At 43.8% G+C, this 25,028-nt stretch overlaps 1 protein-coding gene across 1 annotated transcript in view; it reads left to right on the top strand.

Moving 5' to 3' along the window:
* PRKCQ (protein kinase C theta) overlaps positions 1–24,768 on the top strand; it is a 50,131-nt gene extending 25,363 nt beyond the window's left edge. Inside the window, exons 14-19 of the mRNA XM_086610905.1 lie at positions 9,704–9,795; positions 11,937–11,999; positions 15,757–15,895; positions 20,164–20,352; positions 23,078–23,206; positions 24,368–24,768. Coding sequence (XP_086467031.1) covers positions 9,704–9,795; positions 11,937–11,999; positions 15,757–15,895; positions 20,164–20,352; positions 23,078–23,206; positions 24,368–24,523 — 768 coding nt within the window. The 3' untranslated portion in view covers positions 24,524–24,768. The remainder of the gene's footprint in view (positions 1–9,703; positions 9,796–11,936; positions 12,000–15,756; positions 15,896–20,163; positions 20,353–23,077; positions 23,207–24,367) is intronic.
* Positions 24,769–25,028: the final 260 nt, after the last annotated feature.

The raw sequence follows: 25,028 nt of genomic DNA, 5'->3' as shown, positions 1-25,028 counted from the left end.
TAACCTCTGTGGGATGCAGCACCTGTTTAAAGACAGATTAAATTTATAACAGGGAATCTGGGAACTGCCGTAGGCGACGTGACACCAAGCCCAGGCATTCCTGTTTAACCCTTTGGGACTGTCAGTGAAGACAGCATGTCCTAGGAATGGATCCTTGCCTAGAGAGGAAAGCAATTAATTCCCTTTTTTAGGGGCTAGATTTCAGAGGAAAATATAAATGACCCAACTCCAAAAGCAAGGAAAATCAAGACTTAATTAAAAAGACAAAATATCGACAACAGTCACAGCTCTACAAGGGAGCTTATACATCAGGGAGAGCTGCTTGTGCCCAAGGGGATGTTGACTGGTGCCAGTGACTGACTTGCATGCAGCAGCAGAACCTTCTTGTCTGTGGTCCAACCCTAGTCTGGAAGCTGGAGGTCAGGTTTGGGATGGATGCGGCAGTGGCAGCCCATGGCTCTGGTTTCAGGCAGTGTCCATTTCCCTTAGGAGATCACGACAAGAAGATGATAGATGAGATGGAGTCATGCCAGGAGCCACATGGGATTTACTGGCCATTTAGGGTGGGATTGTTCTTCCAGCTGTGACTGAGGCAAGGAAAACCTGCAGAGTGGAAAAGCAATGAGTGCCTGAAAAGAACGTGGGTACCACACTCAAAAGTCCAAGCGATCCTTTCCTACACTGTCTTATGGGCAGCATCACAGTATTGCCCTCCTGATGCAAAGAAAGCATCTCCATCCATCCCATCCCAAGTCAACATCAACACTTTAAAGTTATTTGATCTCTCTGGTTTGCCCTGCAGTGCACAGATACAGAAGCTGGAATGTGGCTGCACAGGCCAAATCCACCCTGGGCTGCGACTGATTTCTAGCTTGGGTTTTTCTCCTCTGGCCTTTGCAAGCCAAGCAGCGATCACTCAACATGTGAAAGTCATTCAGAGCAGGACAGCAATGACAAGCAATGACAAGTCTTTCACAGCTCAAAGGACAGTGTGGTCCAGTCGTAATATCTTTTAGAACAATCATTTTAGAAGCCAAGGCACTGCTGTGTAGTCCTTTTCTGGACTTTCATATTGAAAATCAGAATTTTCAAATGAAAAAATTGATTTTTTTTTTTTTTTTTCAAGACATCACTGGACAGATAAGTAGTTTCAAACAGAAATGCATGTGCTGCGTCCAGTTCTGGAGTCCCCAACATAAGAAGGACATGGACCAGTTGGAGAGGGTCCAGAGGAGGGCCACGAAGATGATAAGAGGGCTGGAGCACCTTTCCTATGAGGACAGGCTGAAAGAGTTGGGGCTGTTCAGCCTGGAGAAGAGGAGGCTCCGGGGTGACCTTATAGTGGTCTTCCAGTACCTCAAGGGGGCCTACAGGAAAGATGGGGAGAGGCTGTTCAGGAGGGCCAGTTATGATAGGACAAGGGGTAATGGTTTTAAAATAGAGGGAGGTAGGTTCAGGTTGGATATTAGGAAAAAATTTTTTACTATGAGAGTGGTAGAACACTGGAACAGGTTGCCCAGAGAGGTGGTGGATGCTCCATCCCTGGAGACGTTCAAGGCCAGGTTGGACAAGGCCCTGAGCAACCTGATCTAGTTGGAGATATCCCTGTTCCTTGCAGGGGGGTTGGACTAGATGACCTTTGAAGGTCCCTTCCAGCCCTAACCATTCTATGATTCTATGATTCTATGTCAATGCCTGCCTGAATCTGTAATGCTTTGGCTTGCAAAGTTTCTGAGCTGCTTCTGCAGCTTCTGAGTGCCTCTGCAAAGGACAGTAAAACCAGGAATATTTCTACACTACACTGAAACAAGGACGTCAGTAGTCCCCATGTCTCCAGAGGGGGGGGAAAAAAAAGTCATATAGTCTGTTGACAGTTCTCTGAGCTCTGGGATGAGTTTCTTCCTGGCCACAACCCAGGTAATCAGTGAATGCTGAAATACATAAAGCTTGACAGCCCTTCAGACAGGTTTGTGTAGGCACCAGGCACCTTTTTATTCCGGCGGAGGCTGAACGATCAGTGCTTTCGAAACTCGGAATACTTGTCGTGTTTTGCTACACGGGAATAAATTCAAATGCATTGGAGTTTTTTTTTCCCAATCTGTTTTTGAACTTGACTGTTTTATTTTACTGCAGAAATCTTTGTATCCAGATATTCAGCTGACATAATTATATGGTGTGAATTTTAGCAGCAAGCTCGGGGAGCTGTTCTGTTTTATTAAAGGGACACTGTTATGTTAAAGAGGAGGAAAAACATGTTTATAGTTCTGTGAAATCCCAAAATTAGTAATGCCAAAACAGTGACTAACATTCCAGTGCTTACGTTTTATTCTTCTTTTTGCATTTCACTGATCTTCTGTGATAAAAATAGGCTTTCCTTTTTTGAAAGTCGCTTTTGTTTCTGTTTCTTTACTTCAGTGGCCAAGTTTTTATTCACACCTTTTACCTAAATGCAAATTAAGTCTTCAGGCATTTTGGCTTGGAGCACGAAACAGGAACAGAATAGCAACTATCTCAACCCAAAAGGGAAGAAATTTTTATTGCAGTGTAAAAGCAAGTGTTACAGAAACATTCCTTTTCAGCTTTTCGGATGTATTATATCTTTTCAAAGTCCCAGTGGTGAGCCGTTTTCCCTTGCTCCGGGTTTTTAATGTGCTTAATACTGACTCTAAAATCTCTTACATTGGCAAGAAGGAGAAAAGGATTGTAAATAAGGAGTGTGATCCCAATTTAAAAATTCTTAGGCTTTGGAGTGTTTTCCATGAGTATTTTGAGGAGATTCCTAATTAAAACATCTCCTTGGAGGAAATTGCAATTCCTGCAAAATTTTCCAAGCCAATTTCAGTTTTCTTCTATCTTTATCTTGCCATTAGAGGTACAGGGCTGAATTATTTGACCTGAATCAGAGCGTGTGGGTTGGTACATGTGTGTTTCACACCTGTTCAATGTTCAGCTCCGTTGCCTGGCTGTGTTACAGACCCTGTGAGCAGCCCCGGATCAGGCCCACATGAACTTCTCAGGCAATGCAGGATCTTCTCCGACCACAGCACAGCTGCAGGATGCTGATGCATTGCAGGAGAAGTCATCCTGCAGGGGCTTGAGGTTCAGCACTGCTGAAGAACAACAAAATATTGAACAGACTAAAATAAAAGTGCCAGAAAAATCTTGGTCACAAGATGAGTTGTCCTATGAGGTCAGACCAGGGGCAATGGCTTTAAACTCAAAGAGGATAGATTTGGATTAGATATAAGGAGAAATTCTTTACATTGAGGATGGTGAGGCACTGGAACAGGTTGCCCAGAGAAGTTGTGGCTGCCCCATCCCTGGAATTGTTCAAGGCCAGGTTGGATGAGGCTTTGGGCAACCTGGTGTAGTGGAAGGTGTCCCTGCCCATGGCAGGGGAGTTGGAACTAGATGATCTTTGAGGTCCCTTCCAACCCAAACCATTCTGTGATTCTATGATTCTATGATCTTTGTAGCCAACATCTTGTCTTTGGCGTTGACCAGGACGGAAAGCTAAGGAAGGGAGTACAGAGCAATGCAGAGTTTTTTCCTTTGTACAAACCATCTCATGCCTTGGTGTTCAGCCATTTGGGAGACACCATCTTGAAGCTACAAGATTTCTATGTCTCCATCCTCCTAGTATTTTAGGAGGGAAAAGTCAGATTGGAAACATCTGATTCAAGGCTAGTTGGCCAATTTTGAACCAGTTGATGGGAAAGTTGGGGAAGAATTGGGAAGTTTAGGAAGGCTTTGAGGATTTTGCCTCTTGCAATCAGGAGGCTGGAAAACTGGCAAGGTCCCATTCAGTCCTGGCCCAAATTTTAACATAGCTCAGTAGAAATGGCAGCATGTTGGCACAGCTTTGGGATTTCAGCAAGCTTCTACCAGAGAAGGTGTGAGCAGCTGTAATTGTAACATCAAAAATATGAAGTATTTACAAGACACTTCTAGGTGGTGTCAGCCTGTGTGGTGTGAACAGGTGGAGCGTACTGGCAAGGAAAAGAGGGGGCCAGCTCATAAGCATTGTTTTTTTAAGTGATAGACGACTGGGCTTTGGGCAACCTGGTGTAGTGGAGGGTTTCCCTGCCCATGGCAGGGGGGTTGGAACTAGATGATCTTTGAGGTCCCTTGCAACCCAAACCATTCTATGATTCTAGATTGACATATTAAATACACGTATTCTAATTGACATCCTGATGTCCAGCTCTGAGGAAAATTGGCCTAAAATTATTTCAGCTTTGCCTGGGATTTCTAAAAGTCTGCGATGTATCTGCTAAGTTCTTTGTTCTGAAAAAAAAAAAAAAAAGATGACTTCTTAAAATAATAACATGCCTTTTTCCCCCCATTTTTCAACAGATAAAATATTTATGTTTCATAAATTTGACTACTTTTTGTTTAGTTTTTGGTCTGGTGGTTTTTTGATCTCCAAATTTTCACGGAAATTTTTATCCAGCCTTGAGAAAATTAGTCTTTTTCCAAGGTCCCACCCAATACTGATAGGGAAAGCCACTTTCACTTGTACAACAGGGCTGATAGTAACCCAGCTTACCACTGTGAGTGATGTACTCTGCCTGCTGTGAGCTGTGAAGAAAGGTCCTGGGATCCCAGAACTCAGGTGAAAGGAGCTGTTGACAGTCATGTCTGCACCTTTGTGTATACATATGTATTTTTATATATGTGTATAAATATATTCATATGTTTTGTACCAAGTAGATGGGCACACAAAGCTAAGCATCTCAAATGAGCAGTTTAACGTGCCGTCAAAAATGCTGACAGTGCAAAGATTAGAACAAAAAAATAAATCATGAGATCGGGGACCAGACTGAATTATTTGACAGCTGTAAGAAATGCTGCCATCTCCAGAAAATAGACTGATATTACACAAGAGAGAGAGAAAAAAAAAAAAAAGTATTTAGACCAGAGAGCAAAATTAAACCTGGGGTTTAAGAATTTGGCTTTGCTAGTCCCCAGATGGTGCAAATAGCAACGTTAATATCTCCTATGGTCACCTACTAGCAAGGAGTGACCATGAGTTAGCTGTTCCTCATGGGAGCAGAAATAGTGAGGGGCGTGTGCATTGCTTTCTTTCCCACTGGATGGGATGCTGTGATGGGACTGCAACACTTGGTGGGTGATGTGGTGGAGAAGGGCTGAAAGGCCTTTGGCTCCCATCTATCCCATGAAATAAAATAGATCCAAAGCATGAATGAGCACCCAGACTGAGCTAGGCTCAGCTGCAGGAACATGAGAGACAAGAATCAGCTGCAAGAATTGCATGGTGTCAAACCTTTTTCTTGGCCAGAGATGACCTGACTCAATGGGCATGCAGTGGGGTTAGGTCAATTAATATACGTTGAGGAGCCTTCTCCACATGGAGCCATTTGCTAGGGTAACTGCCTGAAATAGGGGTAAAGCCACACTGTCCTGCGGCATTAATTATTCCGACATTCATCCTCCTGGAAGCCCTGGGAAGAAGAATTTTTGCTTTTCAGTAAATGGTGTTAAATTGTGTATTTGTATGTATGCAAGTGCTTTCAAATGCAAAGAAAACAAAATCTGAAAACCTCTGCAGAAAAGTGCTCTGGAGGGCTTCCAGCTGGTTTGAGGATTTTAAGAGCCTGTTATAAGATGTACCTTCAAAAGATCAATTTAAATGCTGCCTGCTTTATACTCATTGTTTATAAAGTTGAAAGCATCTCTGATCGTGACTATTCATTCTCACAGCAGTTGCATGCAGAGCAGAAGCAGGTTGGTTTAACCCCATCCCTGCCATGTTCTGGAGAGGCAGAGTGAGCAGGTGGCTGTGCAGAGAGGAGCTCAGCTCAGCACAGGCACTGAGGGACTGGTGGGGCAAGAAGTTGAGTTCTTGGATTAATCAAGTCTTTCAGCACCTGGCAGGATGAGTCCACTAGGGAACTACATTGTTTTGTGTGCAGGAGACACACCTGTATGTGTCTAACCGTGTGTTGTATAACATCAAGTTGCACAGTTCTGTCTGCTGTGGGAGCATCATCTTGTCATCCTGCAGAGGGGTTTGCCATGTTCCCTCTATTAAAATGGAGAAGGCCCCTGGAAGATGACCTAGAACTAAGGGATGGCTGACATGGATGTCCTCAGGACAACTAGTGCCAACTATCCTGGGGCAGCGTCCATCGCTGAGTGCAGGAAATGCCTTTACAGTCCTCCTTGAGCTCTGTGGTTGTAAAAGATGGCCCCAAACTCTGCCATAAGACCAGGTTCATTCTGTTCTGTTGTGCGAGTCTGGAACCGTGACCCAACGTTTGGCTTGAACGTTTGCTGCCTAAGGATGCTCTCACGGGTGGTCAGCAAGTCGTTTGTTATCTGTCTGCAAGGCAGGCAGGGTGAAGGTGAGGGGCTCTTCCCAGCCTCCTTCAGAGCTGTGTAGGTCTCAGCACTGAGGAACAGCATTCCTGTTTGTTTGCTTAGCATCCCCGAGCTAGGACCATCGCAGAGGATAATGGCATGATGAAGTCATGCCATCTCAGCTGCCACATCTTGAGAAATACCCACTTAACCCCCTCTCGCCTGCTCCGGGTGCTGACGGATTTCAGAGCCTGGCAGTAACAGACAGGAGCCATTAAGTAAGTCTCCCAGGACAAGAGGAAGTGTAGATCATAGCCTGTCTGCAAACACGTCCTCTGTGCTGCTCTAACCCTTTAACCTCCAGCACACTGTTGAATTTTTGGTGGTTTTGAGCATGGGTTTCAGCGCTTCCCATTTTTAACATGTTGTACAGCTCTGTAGATCTCAAGCTTAGGAAGCTGTCTCAAATAATTTGTTGCAACTTACAGTACTTGGTTATATCTTGCTACTCATAATGACGTACTTAGGGCTGATCTCAAGCAACTTTTCTCCATGGACCATTCCAGACAACTGACCTTTGTAAGAAGCAAGGGGAACTTCCAAGTCTCAGAGCAGAAAAGTCAGAGTGATGCCATCTTTCTTTTCAATAGTGTTTACGTACCACTCTATAGCCCCTGTGTGATAAGGTGCAGCCAACCTCTACAAACTTTCCAGGGAAACCCAGGGGTTTTCTCCTTCTCAGTCCACTGAAGCTGAATCTGGCCCATTTGAGAACCCATGAAGTTTCTTCTGTCCCCGTGTGACACATTTGGCTGCTGGTCTGTTGTTGGCTAAATCTCATCATCTCCTGTTCAAGTGTGTTCCTGAAGGGGGTCCTGAGCTAACCTTGCTTCCAAGATAAATGCATTTCTATACTAAATCATAGAATCATAGAATGGTTAGGGTTGGAAGAGACCTCAAAGATCATCTAGTTCCAACCCCCCTGCCATGGGCAGGGAAATCCTCCACTACACCAGGTTGCCCAAAGCCTCATCCAGCCTGGCCTTGAACACCTCTAGGGATGGGGCATCCACAACTTCTCTGGGCAACCTGTTCCAGTACCTCACCACCCTCAATGTAAAAAATTTCTTTCTTATATCTAACCTAAATCTCTCCTCTTTCAGTTTAAATCCGTTGCCCCTTGTCCTATCACTACACACCCTTGTAAAAAGTCCCTCTCCAGCTTTCCTGTAGCCCCTTTAGGTACTGGAAAGCTGCTATAAGATCACCCCAGAGCCTTCTCTTCTCCAGGCTGAACAGCCCCGACTCTCTCAGCCTGTCTTGATAGCAGAGGTGCTCCAGCCCTCGGATCATCTTCATGGCCCTCCTCTGGACTCGTTCCAGTAGCTCCATGTCCTTCTTGTGTTGGGGACTCCAGAGCTGAACACAATATTCCAGGTGGGGTCTCACGAGAGCTGAGTAGAGGGTCAGAATCCCCTCCCTCGACCTGCTGGCCACACTGCTCTGGATGCAGCCCAGGACACGGTTGGCTTTCTGGGCTGCCAGCGCACGGTGCCAGCTCATGTTGAGCTTCTCATCCACCAGCACTCCCAAGTCCTTTTCCTCAGGGCTGCTCTCAATCCATCGCCCATCGCCATTTGGCCTTCTCACTTGCTTAAACTGACTTCTGTGCACAGACCTCTGCAGATGCAAGACCTTCAAACTGAAAACCTGCACCCATTTGGTTGATTGGCAAAAGATGTATTCGTTCCCTGGGAAGCCAGATCTGGCCCTGTGCTTGGTGGGGTTTCCAGCCAGACATCCATTTAAATGAGAGTACTGTAATTAAAAGGATCTGGCTAAAGAAATTGCACAAATTAGAGCAGACAGCTGTTATTTGAAAGGAACAAACACTTGGTTTTTCAAATAGCCAGCTCTTGGCTCGCTGCCAGAGATGCTTACATTAGATCTTATGGATAAAAACCTTCCTTTAACTGTTAAAAATATAAGTGAAAAGAACTCTATTTCCCCCTCCCCCAAAAAATTTGATGGGCTATATGCAACAAAGGGAAGATATTCATAAACTCTATCATAGCATGGAGATTACTAACCTCAGATATGTACAGAACAGAGAGGCTTTTGAGAAGAAAAAAAAACCAACAAACAAACCAACCTGCAGCCATTTTATTTTATTCATACATTTATGCACAAAAGCTGAGATTCCCAAAAGAAAAGTTTAAACTGGGTTTTTATCTGTTCATAACTTATTGAACAGATGCTCTTCTTCCAAAAAAAGGCACTCCTGCTGCTTTGTAGGTGCAATTCAGTGTGGAAGGGATCAGTCTGAATCAGGCTCGAGCTTCTGTGAGGACCTGTTGGTGAAGTTACGGCTCATGAAGCAGCGAGGGGATCCATGTGGTGTACATCAGGGACTGGAAAAGAAACCTTGGTGATCGGTTCTGCTCTTTATTCAACACAGAGGTTCTCCTCATCCTTCCTATGTACCAGGAGGAGAGTTTTCTATGGCCCTGGTTGAATGGCTGATGATTGCATGCAATTGGAGACAAGGACTGGATCTTTTTCCAGGCTTCTCTGGTATTGCCTCATCCCTGGAAGTGTTCAAGGCCAGACTGGATGAGGCTTTGAGCAATCTGGTGTAGTGGAGGGTGTCCCTGCCCATGGCAGGGGGGTTGGAACTAGATGATCTTGAAGGTCCCTTCCAACCCAAACCATTCTATGATTCTATGCAAGCACTCCATGTGCATCCAGAAATGTGATTAATTCATTAATCTTCCCACTAGCAAGTTATGTCCTGCCTTGTTTAATAAAGCAACTTTCAGGCTTAAAATCAAATGTGTGCTTAAAACAGATTGCTGCATCTGGCCAGTGTCTCTCATAAGTTCAAAAAGTCAGACCCATGTGCCTCCACAGAAGATGTTCAGGAATGCAGGTAACACTAGCTTGAGATCATTCCACTGGATGGATATTGCACTGGGCTGGGAACCAGAGGAGACCTGGGATTTAATTCTGCCTCTTCCACTAGTGCCCCAGGAAACTTGTCCATCTGTCCTTCTGTTACACAGGCATGGTAGAGTTACTCATCCCCTTCTAGCAAGCCTTGAGGTCTACTGGTAAAAATCGATGTCACCAGCTGGTTGTTAAGTGGATTTGCAATGTTTGCTAATGCTGTTTGTACAAATCAGAGCAGAGAGGGTGAGTACAGGCTTAGAGAACAAAAAGGAGAAATGAGGAATCTGAAAAAGAAACTGCTTTCTTTACAAAACCCCCGCTGTAATCTTTTCCTTCCTCTTTTTGAGTGCTTTCTGAGTGTTTTTTGGGTTTTTTTTACTTTTATCTCGCTGTGCCCCATCCTTTATTGTGATTTTGTCTCGTTCTCTAGGAAAACCTCTTTTTTGTGATGGAATACCTCAATGGAGGAGACCTCATGTTCCATATCCAGAGTTGTCATAAGTTCGACCTCCCCAGAGCAACGTAAGATGTTATTATTACCTTTTGGCTTGCAGGTCGCATGCATGGTAGAAGCAAAGGCAGCAGCTGCAGACACCAGGGATCTTGGTTTTATTCCCAGCTCTGCTACCGTCCTGTGGAGGAAACCTTGGGCAAATCATTTGACCTTTCTGCACCTTACCCAGTTGCAAAGTGGGGATAATGCTTGTGCTGGAAACAGAATCACTCTCTATCCCAGCTCTCTCCAAACTGAACAAAACAGACATGGAGGTCATCACCCCGACTCAACGATGGACTTGGAGCAAGTCACTTCCTCTCCTTGTCCTCCTTCCGCTTCCACAGAAGGCTTTTTGGAGCCCATCCACACAGTTGATTTCAGTCAGACGTGACTTTGCTTTGCATTTTGGCCAACCAGGGAAGCTGTTTCTGTCTGGAAACATTACAGGCACTCCTACACCCCTGTCAGCATTGCATCTGCCTGCAGACTTATCCTTTAGCCTGCGAGCCAGTGACCTCCTTCTAGGCTGTGACCTGACTGCCGAATTTTGCGCTAACCTCAGCATAGTCCCACAAACATTTGTTCAGAGCCGAGAGCTGAGCTGGGTAGAAGTTGTCCCTTAGGCTGCCCTGCTTGCTGGATTAGTCTCCTTCCCAGAACTGCATCCCTCAAGCAGAGAGGAGCTCCAGAGGGACCATTCAACCTAGCTGAGACCTTACCTCTGGAAGTGTCTCCACGGTCTATAAAGAGCCCCAAGCATGCCTAAGATCTTATTTATATGGGCCATGGATGAGGGTCATTTTAAAGCAACCTACAGGTGACTGCTGTGAAGGACAGAGGCCCTGGGGTTGCCCTTTGTTGTACTTGTTGAGTTCTTGCTCAGCCCATAGTTGGAGGCCCCAAAAATGACATTGTGGATCCAGCCTCCACCCTACATTTACCATCATCAAAGAAATCCCATAGATGCATTTTCAGCCATCTGTGGAACCAAATATCTTGTTCTTTACAACACTGGGTGGCCTGTAGCTGAACTGCAGGACCTGCTTAAGCTGAGGTTCCCGGTCCAGTGATCAGAAGTGAAGCTATTGTTTGTCAGAAGTAATAGGATTTTCCTTTTTCCCCTTTAAGGTTCAAGGGGGGGAGGGGGAAAAAGAGTTAAAACCTCTCAAAAACGCAAACAGTAAATTTAAACAAAAAATTAATACACCAACAAAGAATTAAAAATTTATTTAGCTTTGATTAAAGTAAATAGAAGAATTAGAATAAATGAAAGGTGCTTTTAATCATTCTGCAAGCAAATGGTATTTTGAAAGTCAATATTGAAACCACTATAGGAATTAATTTTTATTTAATAATAATATAAAAAAAAAACAAAACCTCATTTAAATCAGTGTTTAATTTGATGATTTTTTCAAAAGCATTTGAATGTTCAGAATTAAAGGCTGATGCATTGAAGACTGAGGGAGCAGAGCCATACAGAACTGGAGGGGCGTATAATCTCGTGGTTAAATTCCCTTCTGGGAGAGCACTTGGATTGTGCGATGGAGTTTCAGACCTACTCTGCTTCTTTGCAGCAGGATGTGATGTTATCCTTCAGGCAGAAATGTGTTGAGAACAAAGATATCAAACTCGAAAACACTCCAGAGAAAGGCCACCAAGCTGCTAGCTAGTTCATATCTTGGATCAAATTCCAAAAGCAAGTCATAAATCTGAGCAGTGGAGAGGTCTGTTTGACAGACTACGGTCTCCAAACCCAGATGCCCACCCGCCTGTCCCATTGCATTGTCACTTGCAGTTTGCAGTCTGGTGCATCTCATTAATTTACTTGAAATAAGTAATTAAGGGAGAGGCACAGACACCACCCGCTCTGCCTTCCTTGCGACAGGGACCACATCTTGAGGCGAGGCAAGGTAGGCAGTAGGAGCTGGGTGGTGGCTTTTTGCTCCGCAGCTGATCCAGAGACATGTGGCATGCTTTTGGGAATCTCACATGATCCATCAGTTACCTGTAAAACCCAGTTACCCTAAGCCTTCTGGAGACACTCACAGCCTTCTGGGAACTTAATGAAATTTGGGCTCCCGTGGAGACAAAGTTTCCATCTTTTTGGGTCTAGTTGAAAGCACCTGTTGGGAAGCATCCATTCTAATTTGTGCCTTCCGTCACTCAGGTTTTATGCTGCTGAAATCATATGTGGGCTCCAGTTCCTCCATTCCAAGGGCATAATATACAGGTAATTTTACTCTTTAGTGTCTAACACACTAAGGTTTACTTCTCTGCCTTTCCCCGCTTTCCCCAGAGACTGTTGCTTGGGTCTATTTACTGGTGTTGCATTTCTATTCAGATTTTCTTTTTTACAGAGTCTGGTTGTTTTATTTTGAAAAGATAGTGTAAAAAAGGCAGTTTTGAGCCCTTTTTGAGAATCCAGTCCTATTGCAGTGAACATTAAAGCAAGCCCTTTCATGCAGTTACCCTGAGTCATTCATACAGAACCCAGCACAGGCACTCAGTTTAATCTTTCCGTGCATGAAGGTATATAAGGTCAAGCTAGCCATGAGAAATTTGATATATCTACTGTGCTGGTTACCCTGGGACAGTAGTGTGACAAGCTCAGCTCAAGTAACAACAGCAGAGAGACAGTGATATACCTTCATTCTCGGGGTTATTAATAGGTCTGCTGTGCACAGTTCCATGGGGAGATGGGATTCATCTCACCTATCATCACGAATCTGAGCTAGCTGCTCAAGTTCTTCTTGTAGTAAGCAAAGAGGAGTGGGTTTCTTAAGGTTCATCAAACCTGTGTTAGAATGTGTATGAGAGGTGTCTGTTTCTACCAATTGGCTCTAGGGGGGTGGATGGGGACTAGGTGGGACACTGCAGGCAGCTGCTTTCAGACAGAAGAGTCTTCTCCCAGAGTTACTGGTATGAACTTAGTCCATAACACATCAATCTGTCAAATTCCAAGAAGTCCTCTACTTCAGAATTGCCTGTTTCAGCTTCAGCGTGACTTCCCTGGGAGCTTCAAAGTTATGCACGGATGCTTTGATCTAATACACAAATGTTGTGCTTCTATATAAAAGGACAGAGACAAGATGGGAGCAAGAAGTGCTGCAGGAATCAGGCCACAGTCTGCTTTCCCATGGCTGAAAGGAGGAACTGAATTTCTGGAGGGCTCTAGTCCAGTTCATCTTCATGGCAAAAGTCAGTTACTGCATTGCAGCCTTCTGTAAAAGCAGGAAGCAAATAACATCACAAAAAAAAATGAGAGGACTCACTAAAGCAAATATGTTTGCTGAGACCAAAATGAGTTTATTTCAATGTTTGTCATGTGGTGTGAATAAATGCTAAAAGTGAATGGCTTGTTTACAATCCACTCTCCCATTAAAAGGCAAGCTTTGATGCGTATAAACTTGGTTTATTATTCATTATTAGGACTCATGTGGGAGCCATTTATAGTCTTTATTGACCAATGACGGTGATTGCGTAAACGTGAGATCGATATCAATGGCATTAAGCAAAGATGATCTCTGGGGTCTCAGCAAGTTTCTGGCTCTAATTTTTGTTCTGGATGACTGAAGGGAAACATTTTCTGAAGTGCTCAAATCACTTTAGCCATGTCTGTCATTTGTACTCAGACTTGTCAGAAAAGTTGATTAAAAATATCTTGCAGGACATTGCGAGTTTGCGGCAGGACTGTTAATGATGACGTTTTGTTTATAATTCATATTTTGATTTGGAATTGCCACACCAGTAGTATGTCAGGGCTTGAGACCCATTTTCTCATGAAAGGAGAGAGATGTTCAGAGTCTGGAGCCTTGGGAAGCGTGGGCAAATTGGGATAGCTGACATTGGGCAGCATGGTGATAGGAAGAAGCAGCTCATTCCCAGGAGTCAGTGTGGCATTGCTTTGGGTATCAAGCTTTGAGAGGAAAGATTTAAGCAGTCCAACTCCTTTTTCCTTCTTCCACTGAAGACAATGACAATGAGGTCAGTCGAGAACGCACAGCCATCAGTATCTCAGTCAGAGCTAACTAAGCACTTAGGAAAGTGAATGGAAATCATTTTTGAAACTGCATCACTTGTGATGTAGTGAGAATAATGAATCCAGCTGTTCTGCCTCATGCACCCACGTTTGGAGAAGTTGGCTTAAATTTTAATGAATGAGCCGAGGCATTTTTGGCAGGAACTCCAATCCCTGGAGCCAATGAGTTTGAGACTCATCAAAACAATGAAAGCGAGCTGTAGGTGATGGGTTTTCTGTTTTGCTTCGATCTACTAGATGAATAAAAGCAGTACTGGCAGTCAGAGATTGATCTCAATGGTGTAACTAAAATAAGTCATTCCAGCTGGAAATTGTGACAACATGAGTGCCTGCCACTTGGAAAGCAAGTGTCTCAGTTGTCTCTATATTTCTTTTTGATTAATGACTTCCATTTTTTCTTGGACCATGTTCCAGCAGCAATTAACAGTTGCCCCATGACAACAATTCAGTGTGTAGACACTACCAGGTCCCCCACCCTGATTGGGACTGGGCTGAAGCAAGCCGAGGAGCTTTGCACAGAGAGAGCCTGAACAGCCATCTTTCCTGCAATTGTAGGTGATCATCTCATGACCATTATGCATTAGAAATTGCCGCCTTTGAGGGAGTCAAAGGCATTTCTGAAAAAAATCCACATTCTAAAACAGTTGTCACCAAGAGGGTAGCTATGTAGTAGCCTCGTGGTTAGGACTCGTGCCTGAGATGTGGAAAATGTGTGTAGGCTGTGGATCAGCAGAGGTTGGAAAAGACCAATTGCATCCTCAGCTGCAGGCACAAGCAAATGTTGTGTCTAGGTGCTCTGGGAGCCCTGAGAAGGAGCAGTGATTGATAGCACAGGATAGGCAGTGCAGGAACATGGGTGCTCTGAGACCAGGTAACCCAAATTCTACCTACATCCCAGGTGAAGTGCAGCATCACTGATCCAAACATCTCTCTGAGTCATTATTTCAATGAAAAGCAAGACTTTTAGGTAAGATATACGAAATTTAACACAGAAGCCATGCTAGCCTTCCTTTCTTTCTGCCTTCTCTTTCTTTCTTTACATGCTTTCAGAGGTTGTTCCCACGTGAAGACCTCTTTGTTCTCTGCCAGTGGCCATGATTCATCAGCTCACTTGCTTTTATTTCCTTCTCTGTGCATTTTTTTTTTTTTTCTCTCTCTGGGCTCTTTGCTTCCCACAGTACCCAAGAGCCCGAAACCTCTGACAACAGCTTGGCAGCTGTGTGTGAAGGGCTTCGTAAATCCCCAGGGCTCAGATGGTGCAGCCCAGCAGTGAAGAGGTGGTGGATATTCTGCTGATGTCTGGGATTATTCTGACCCTCTGCAAGCCGCACAGGGCTTGCAGGTCCTTACCTCTTCCAACATTTGTAGATTTATAGCTCTCTCTGGAGCTTCAGAGAGAGTACTGAGACTCCCAGGGAAGGCGAAAATGAGCCATTAGCTGGTCCCTCTTGCTCACCTTCTCCAGGCTGTGTTAGGGCATAAGCACCAGCTGGCGCAAAGCCCTTTTTAGCTTCGCTATTCTGCATCCTCGAAGGAGGCAGCTTTTAGAAGATGTCTTGGGTAAAGTCTTCTCCAACAAATGAATCAATGCTGGGGCAGGAGAAACGAGGAAGAGGGATATAGGCTGCCCAGGGAGGTGGTTGAGTCCCCATCCCTGGATGTGTTTAAGAATAGAGTGGATGGTCTACTTAGCGATATGGTTTAATGGGGATTAGGGACAGTTGGACTCGATGATCTCTAAGGTCTTTTCCAACCTAGAAATCTATGAATCTGTGAATATTGAAGTCCAAGAGAGCAGGTCATCATTCAGCCCTCAGCCTTCCTTTGTAGTTGCAACATGTAGGCACCACATAGAGGCAGACAGCAAGTTAATAAGTGTAATCTGCTGAAATAAGTTGTGTGGCTCTGTAGCACTTTAAAGGAGGGGTTTTCTTCTCTTCCTCCACAGAGACTTGAAGCTAGACAACGTCCTCTTGGACAATGAGGGGCACATCAAAATTGCTGACTTTGGGATGTGCAAGGAGAACATGTTTGGAGATGCAAAGACAAGTACTTTCTGTGGGACTCCCGACTATATCGCTCCTGAGGTAGGTGTGGGGTCCAGGGACGTCGGCAAGCTGCTGTGGGACAGAGAATGTGTATTGAGACATGACTGTCAGCCATGTGGTGAAGGGTGCAGTGTAATAACCTGCTTTTGAGCAGTTACAGGCTAGAAACTGGATTTCAGTCTGATTCAGAGTCTGTGTTGCTTGTCTGGCATTGCATATTTTTGTGACTAATTCATTTGTTGTGCAAATGGGCCTGGGAATCAAGTGGTGCTTGGCTTAACCAAGAAATAGAATGCTTAATGGATATCCAGTTTGGGCCATGACAGAAGAAGCTCCAAGAGGTAGGTCCTGCAATTCAGGGACAGAAACAGCATAAGGAATGAGAAGAATGTTCCCTAGCTAGCTGCCAGTAGGCTTCCATGGCTGTTCAGGCTCCTTGATAGCTGGTAGGGAGCTATGGGAACTTCCAAGGAATGATGTTCATCACAGCCTAAGAGAGAAAATAGAGAAAGGTGGGATGAAACGCCCACCTGGAGCTGATTTTCCCCCCTCATTGATTAACCACCTTTTAGATAAAGAGAGGCTGGGTCCACAATAAAGTGGAGATTGGAGTTCACCTTCCCTTTGGAATATGTTCTGATGCTTGAATAGGGATGATACCCATAAGCTTGGACTTCTCTCTTACTCAGAGAGGTTCTTAGCTGGCTGAAAAACCAGCCTGCATCACGAGCATCCTCCCAGAGCTGAGTAAAGCACCATACGCTCTAAAAAGGCTCTGCATCAGAGGCATAATCTTAAAACTGAGCACAGGCTTGAAGATCTGTCTAGATAAAAAAACAACCAACAGCTGCTTGTAAAAGGGATGGAGATGCTTGGAGACATAAACATGAGAGTGGTCATACATCCTGACTTCTCCCCTCTAAATGCCAGCAGTCAGAGGAGAGGTGTTGCTGTCTAGAGGACAGCTGGGACCCGACCTGCTAACTCTGGTCTCTGGACTCTCTGCTTCTCTGCTTTGGCTGTGCATGGTGCCAGAGCACTTCACGTCACTGCATGAATCCGTCCCTGGAGGACATGCCTCCAGAAGTTGCTTCCTGGTGAAGGAGGCTCTAAACCTAGAGATGATGGAGTTGTATCAGGGCCAGGCTGTGCTCGAGCCAACAAGGGTAAGGCAGAGCTTGTAGCTTTCATTAGGCTCCTGTTCTGTCCCCTTGGCTCAGGAAGGCTGGGGCTTGCATGGAGATGATCTCCAAGCTCCATACAAAATCATACCAACAGATCGTCTTGTCCTTCTGCAGTTGGTATCTACTGATACTTGGTGGAGAAAAGCTAAACCTGGCCTCAGTGTGCCCATGCCTTGAAACTGGGTGGTCGCAGACGTCAGACCACCAGACTTCAGCTTGCCCATAGCAAGATCCTTTGTCCTTCCCCTTATTTCTTTCCATTCATTCCCAGACAGAAACTTGCTCTTTTTTTTTTCCCCCTAGTAAATTTAGATATTTTGGACTAAATCCTTCCAGCAAGGAGAAAAAGCTCCCTTAACCTGGTGACTTCACACAATGATAGATCTTACTATGGAGAAGCTTTGACTAATTAGGTGGCAAATTGTGGCCAAAGAAAACATTTTTCAGCTCAGAGAAGAATCCATGCATCATGTCTGACATCACTCTGAAATCCATTTATTTGCCTTTCAAGATCCCAGTTCTTGATTTTATCGTTTTCATGATGGATATTGGTACTTTCCAAACAGCTTTTAAAGCTTTTGGGTTTTTTCCTCTCCACTATAATTCATTGATCTTTTACTGTGCACCAAGGGCTCGGTTCTGATCTAGGTTGCACCACTGCTGACACAAGGGCTGATCTCTTCAAATCAATTGGATTTGTATTGCCTAAGAGCAGGTGTAAGTGTGCTCTGCAATCAAGCTGCAATTGAAAAAAAAAAAAAAGCTATTTTGTGATCCTAAAAAAAAAAGAGAGCTGAGCGATAATACATTACCTATGATTTTATTTCATGGAAGAGAGAGAGACTAAAATAGCTCAGAGTTTTATTTCTGCATCATCATTTATTCTAGAGATCCAACGAGTGCATATAAACATTTTACCTCTAAATTGAAAGCACGGCTGGAGTTTACGGATCATCTCTCCTGCCAGAGGCAGGAGCACTGGACTTTTTGTCGGTATTTCAATGCCACTGTAATTTGTTACAGACCCAGCACCTCGGCTACAGCCTGCAAATAAGGAGACTTTGAGTCAGTAGAAATTTTTTTCACTTCAAAAAGTATTTGACCAAAAAAACCCCAAAAACTTAACCTGAATTGAAATTACTGAGTTTATTTTTTCCAGAGAATTGAAAAGCTGATAAATCTTTCCTTTGACTGCCATAAAACATTTAATTTCAATTTCCAGATATTTTATACTTTAAAAGGTAAAGCCTTATAAAAACAACATGTCTTTTCAGAAGGAAAACTTGGGATGATTTTGTTTGTAAGTGATCCAGAAGAAATGTATTAGGGAATCTTGCTGATTCCTTTTCTTTAGGCTCTGAGTGAAACACTTTGTTTATATTGTGTCTTATATTCAAATAGCTTTTTTGTCATTTTTGTGTCTCCTCTTTTGGCATTTTTGGAGACAGATGTGTTAGTCATGAGCACTCTACATGAGCTTGGGTTTCGACTTCTGATATTAAAGTCCTGCTTTGCTGGATACCACAGCTATATCAGAGGGGATTGCTTCTCACCCAATGCGAGAAAATTTGTCTAAAAATGAAGCATTAGTTGGCACTTTATAGTGCTGTAGAAGGACAAGTATCCCAGAAACACGTCATCCCTTTCTGTTGTGTGTGAGTGAGTTAAATCATCATTTTCCCCCCACTGATTATGGAGACACTCTGGATAACTGAATTAATAAGACACATAACTTTTAGGTAATATGATGAATCTGGGCCCAAGTGGCAGTTGACAAGCAATGATGACAAGGTATGAAAACAGTCAAGAAATGACTCACCCACTTCCACTGTATCTCAGAGCCAGCGGTAAAGATCACCTCTTTAAATCATAATTTTTGAAGTATCAGTGGTTTCATAGATACTGATCTGGACAGTTGTTTTCACTGGTATTAAGCCATCTCCAGGGCTTTTCATTGATACCTACACCATAGCTATAGCATAGGGCATCACACTGCAACCAAGCTGTGGGCTCAAGAGTAAAGACTATGCCTTAAAATGAGCTATTCCCCTCTCCAGCTCTAAAATCCTGATAAGGATCCTAGACATCATAGTCATCACGTGTACCTTTAGACATCTGCAATGTAAATATCTGCATATCAGCAAGTTGTCTAGGCTCCTTGATAACCAAAGGAGACAAATAGAGCGTTGCATTTTACAGCAGGTAGACACTTAGCTGGATGTCTAAAATTGGACTAATTCTCTTCCTTGACTATAAAATGAGCTAATGATAACTGGTTCAGCTCTAGGTATCTCTGTAACAAATATCTAAAGGCAGATGAGATTAATTTTCCTTCCCCAGAGAGTGAGTTTGAGAACTTGGTAGTGTCTGGCCAAGTGTGTAGGGGAGGAAAATGCCACCTGCTGCCTTAGGAGACATCATCACTCCAGCTGAGCCTCTCTGGACCCCACATACTGGATGTAGACTTCACTTTGTAGCTGACACAGAAGGACATAAACCAGTGGACTGACTGAGGACAAATTCCCATTCCTCTACTTCTAACTCAGTTGGTCTCAAGAGGACAGATCAGCAACCACTTTCTCATGATTTTCGTGGTGCAGATTTTACTGGCGTAGATTCACACCATTTCTACTGACTGATAGTCCCAAAGTATCTTTACACTACCACACTTGTAAATTTAAAACGCAGCTTGTGTGAGTTAAATCAGCCCCAAAATGTTAATGCCTAACCATTTGTCTCCTTGGACTTCACAAGCCTGATTTGAACCCTTGGGATGACTTGGAGAACAGGCAAAAGATGGCTTGCCTCACTTTTTCTGTTTGAGATATCTCTGATAGCCAAGGATTTGTTCAAGTAACTTAAGAGTTACATGCAGCCTGTTATCTGTAGTGCGAAGGCCTGTTTTGGCACCCAAGGGTGGCTGTGACCTGGAGCTCCTTGAACCACAACCTCTGCACTATTGGCAGATGCTCTGGCTCATGCTGCAGGCAGGGGGAAGCACCTCTGCTATCCCACTTGGTGCAAAGTGGCTGTCGAAAGGTCAGGATCTGGCCACCCTTCTGAAGTTGAAACACTCATGTCAGATGTTTTGCATCTGTCTTTGTCGCTCCTCTCTTCGGGCAGATATTGCTGGGGCAGAAGTACAACACCTCCGTTGACTGGTGGTCCTTTGGTGTCCTCTTATATGAGATGCTTATTGGCCAGTCTCCTTTCCATGGCCAAGATGAAGAGGAGCTTTTCCAGTCTATCCGTATGGATAACCCGTTCTACCCTCGCTGGCTTGACAAGGATGCAAAGGACATTTTGGTGAAGGTAAGAATTACCACACGTCGAACAAAAGTCTTTTTTCCAGAACTGTCATCTTGATTTGTGCATCTTCTGCTATTGTTCGGAGAAAGAAATTTAGTGTGATAGGACTAGAAGGAGGCACTTTCTTGTCTGTGGACCTCAAAGCTCACCTGACCTAAGTCATAAGGCCATCTTTGTGTCTTCTTTCTCCTGAGTTGTGGTGATGGCTCCTCACATCCAGTAAGTAGAATCACAGAGTATCAGACACCAGCAGAGATCAGTTTCTTTGCAGAGAAATAATCCCTAAGGTGCAAGCGTGTTAACTCATGGAAAAGATACTCTGCTAGGCTTCAGACTAAGGGTTACAGTGACTTCCTTGATAATTATGGCTTCAAAGCTGCCATCGGAGATAAGAGGACATCTAGGGTAGATGGCTTTGGTGTTCATCTTGATTTTCAGTAGAGAATGTTTGACGACTTTGCACTGAGATAAAGAGCAGGAAAACAAAGCCTGAGCTGAGTCCTGAAGTGGTGGAACTACTCAAGCTAGTAGCACTATGTCGTCTGGATTTTTGGCCCTTTGAATCTCCTACGTAGCAATGCATAGTGTTCTTTCTGAGTGGAGCACTCTTCTGTTTCCCTGTAATGGGCATTCTCCTCATCTTTTAGGTTTCTTTCCATTAATACACCGATTTTTTTCATTGCCTCCTCCTCAGCCCCATGCCATTTGGCATTGTAGCCTTTCTGGCTTGGGATGCAAATTATTCTAGAGTTGCAAGGTAAAAATGCAATGAAGTCACAACTAATCTCACAAGTTACCTCCCCTCTGCTGGGCTTCGGACTGACCTTGAAAATGCTCTCAGCTAAGGCATTTTGACTCAAAATGGAGCATGGTGAGAGAGCATGTACAGAGGCTTGTAATGACTCAGCTGATGTGAGCTAACTTCTTCATCACAAGATTTTGGTCATATTTGACCTACAGTCCCTACCTTGACTTTTGCATTTACAAAGCGACAGGACAACATACAGCATTCCGCTACAAAAAGGTGGAGAACAGGAGATTATTTTCACACCTGTGCTGTGCGCAACAGGGCTCAGATGTTTAAGCATCACAATAAAATTATAATTATGAAAACAATCAAAATCAGTTGTTCAGGAACACGTACCGTAGCAGTCTGAGATTTTGAACATCTATATCTGGGACATACACTGCCATCTTTCTGCGCTAACAACCTGCACTTCTGTCAGATTAGAGATAGTAGTCATCTTTATACCAATCAATAAACTTTTTTGCTTAGGGAAAAAAAACACAACATTTTCTCCATTATAGGCTATTCTTATTGCCACTGACTCTGGATAATTACATATTCCACCCTGCTTAATGCCTATATTATCAGCGCATCATTTAAGCTATGGAATCTGCACTTCTGTGTAATCAGTTGTGTCTGGGACATTTCAGTTTTGGTTCACCAAAACCCAATGCCTGAGGTTTTTTCAAACAGGCCCTCAATGGTTCATCCATCAGATTCTTTTGCTGCCACTTTCAGCATTAGACATTTCTATTTGTTCTTTGCTGAGTGGTATCTATTGTGTGCTGACTGTTGGCCAAATAAAGCAGCAAGAAACTTCTGCCATATGCAACCCAAGTCCATTTTGAGATGACCTCCAACAGCAAAGTGCTTCTGAAAATTCGCCCATACTTCTGAAGTAGGACATATTGGCTGTATTCAGGTCACCTGCTATCAAGTGTTGCCACTGTTCCTCTCCATTGACTTTAGAGGGATCTGGGGTCTGGCGTGCCATGGGCCAGCTAGCCCGAAGGCCCCAGTCATTTCACTGCAGATGTAAAGATGAAATTTGAACTGTTCACACCTGCCATTACAGCAATATTTCAGCACTACATCCTGCTCACGAACGTTGAGAGGAGCTCTGAAGCTTTTAACACTCGTGAAACTCTCCCCCAGTAACACTTCGGGTGCTTCCAGAGCCAAATGGCTCCTGCACCACCGTAAAAACATCTATGACAAAACAGGCTATGTTTACACTAAACTGAAGAGTGGGCTCCCACCTGCACGTAGCTGATGGTGAAAAGATATGCCCCCACTTCTAGCTGTTCCCTATCTTCAGCAGAATGAGTCTTCCACAGGACTTGTAGCCTGCAGTGTGCAGCAAAACAAGCTTTTGACAAAGCAGACGGTTGTCAACATCTCAGCTGGTCAGTGGAGAGGAGCAAACACTTCCAGGGTGTCTTTTATCTCATTTTTAAGTATCTAAAAGAGGTCAGATCATTCTCACCTGAGATGTCAGGGTCAAGTACTGACACTCCAAGTGCCCGAAGTTATAGGACATGAATGTAACCCCAAATAAGCCAGACTAGTATTTTCAGAAATTATGCTTATATTTCAACTGTAAAAAATTTCCTGATAACAAGAAATTGCCCAGACAAAAGCTTGCAAGTGTGATCCAGATAGATAGTTCACCAGTGTAGTTGCATGCTCAGACACATATGTTGTTGCCACTGTAGCAAATTTGTCTCCTGCAAACGAGAAAATGGCCAAAGTCTCTCAGTTTTGACATATTAAGCTAAGAATCTGAAGTGGTTCCTCGATCAGAAATTTAGTAAGTTAGAAGAGTCTTCACATTCTCACCAACCATGCTTGAGTTTGAAGTCTGAGGTTACATCTGGTAAGACTGTCTTAATGAATATACTGTTATTGATAAAATGTTATTGTCTTTCTTCAACATTCTAGCTTTTTGTGAGAGAACCTGAGAGGAGACTGGGAGCAAGAGGGAACATCCGCCAGCATGCCTTTTTCCGGGAAATAAACTGGGAAGCTTTAGAAGAAAGAAGGATGGAACCTCCTTTCAAACCAAGAGTGGTAAGGATGAATCTTCTTTCAGTTACACCCATCACGTGTCTGTCTTTCTTGATAAAGGTGGATAAATGTCTGCTTCACACTGGAACTAACAGTTTTAGGGATCAAGTGTAGGCTTTCAAAAGGCCCTCAAACTTTCAGGGTTATCTTCTGGAGCTGCTCTGCACATGCAGTCTCTCTGTCTAAAAGTAGATGGAGGGCCTTGGTCTTGGGCAGTCAGAATGGAAAGTGTTGACTCTTACTTAAATGTCTGAAAGCAGATTAAAATGTTGACAGTTTTCTGGTATGTTGTGTACTTCAGATACAAGCAGCTGAAACCATCTACAGTTTGTTCTGCCACAGCGTCCAGTCATTGCAAAGATGATTGTGAACCATGTACCTCTATTGGTTGGTCTACCTGGCTTGGTAATCAGGACTACTCCTTTCTGATGGCTATAAACCCGAGTATGGCATGTCCAGATCTGAGAAATCATAAATTAGACATCACTTTCTCAGTTACCATAGCAAGGGGGCTGGATGGCGCTTAAAACACTTTCCCTTCCACACAAGTACAGCCTTTTCTGTAGGGATTATATTTCATTGCAGTGCAGAAGGTAAAGAAGGGAAAGCAGTTCAGGTAATGATGTGGTCAGCTAAGTCAGAATGGTCCTGGCTATCAGTAACAGTCCTATTGAACTATTAAAGTCCTATTAATAGCAATAATCTAATTTAATTTGACAAGTGCACCGTACTTTCATTTTACAGTCCTTCACAAATGTTATTTAATTGATGGGTCCAATCAGCTGTGTTACAAAGCTGTAACACCCCTACCTGGCAGAATTAATGGATCACAAGCTCAGTGCCTGCTATATAATACTTATTCCCATTACTACTTCAACAGGATGGTAATAAACAAGTGATTAGCACTGGCTACCGGGTATTAAGAGCTCAGACAGAAGTTCACCACAGTTTGACATGTTACTGTGCATCGTTTGGGCTGGAGTGACTAACCATTGTGCAAAAGGCCAAGAGCAAATGCATTGTGGGTTCCCTGGCTGAGCTGAGCTTGCTCCCAACTAGTTGAGCTGAGCCCATAGGAAGCAGTCCTATAGGGCCACGACCATTGCAATCAAGATCTGAGTATTAGTGGTCTGACATTAATTTTTTTTTTTCCTTTTCTTGAAGAAATCTCCGAGTGACTGTAGCAACTTCGACAAGGAATTTCTAAATGAGAAACCTAGACTGTCCTGTGCCGACAGAGCACTGATTAACAGCATGGACCAAAATATGTTCAGCAACTTTTCTTTTGTGAACCCTAAAATGGAGAAAATATTTTCGTGAGATCTGCCTTACTGAAGAGATTCTCTGTAATGGTTTGAGTAACACTTTGTCAACTGAAGACTATGCATGGTTATTTTTATCAACAACTCATCAAAAAAAAAACCCTCTGTGAAAGTCTGTACCATACCTGGAGGCTTCCAGCTTACTCCAGTCTGTGGCAGATGCCAGCCACTCTTCACTAACGATGAAGTTATTTCATGGTATCTTTTGGTCTCTCTTCTCTCTTTTCCCAATGTTCTTAAAGTTGAGAGCATCCGAAAATGAGGAAGTGCCAAAACCTGTTCCCCACTACTTGTGTACACAGCCAATGGATTTCTCTGTAAGAAAAAAACAAATACATTTGAGTTTCTGGTGATGTCAGAGCCCGTTTCTGCAACTCTCGCCTAGACCCACCTCATTCTGAAGGACAAGTGGTTTGCTCAAGGCCTGAGGGCATCTGGGAAGACTTCAGGCTGGGTGCTTTGGTAACCTCCACTTGTACATGTGTAGAATTGTACATGCTTGC

The sequence above is a fragment of the Tauraco erythrolophus genome, chromosome 4, assembly GCF_009769465.1.
Source record: "Tauraco erythrolophus isolate bTauEry1 chromosome 4, bTauEry1.pri, whole genome shotgun sequence".
In the NCBI taxonomy this organism is placed as follows: Eukaryota; Metazoa; Chordata; class Aves; order Musophagiformes; family Musophagidae; genus Tauraco; species Tauraco erythrolophus.
Note: the sequence above shows the minus strand (reverse complement) of the source record. Positions and strands in the feature narration are given on the sequence as shown.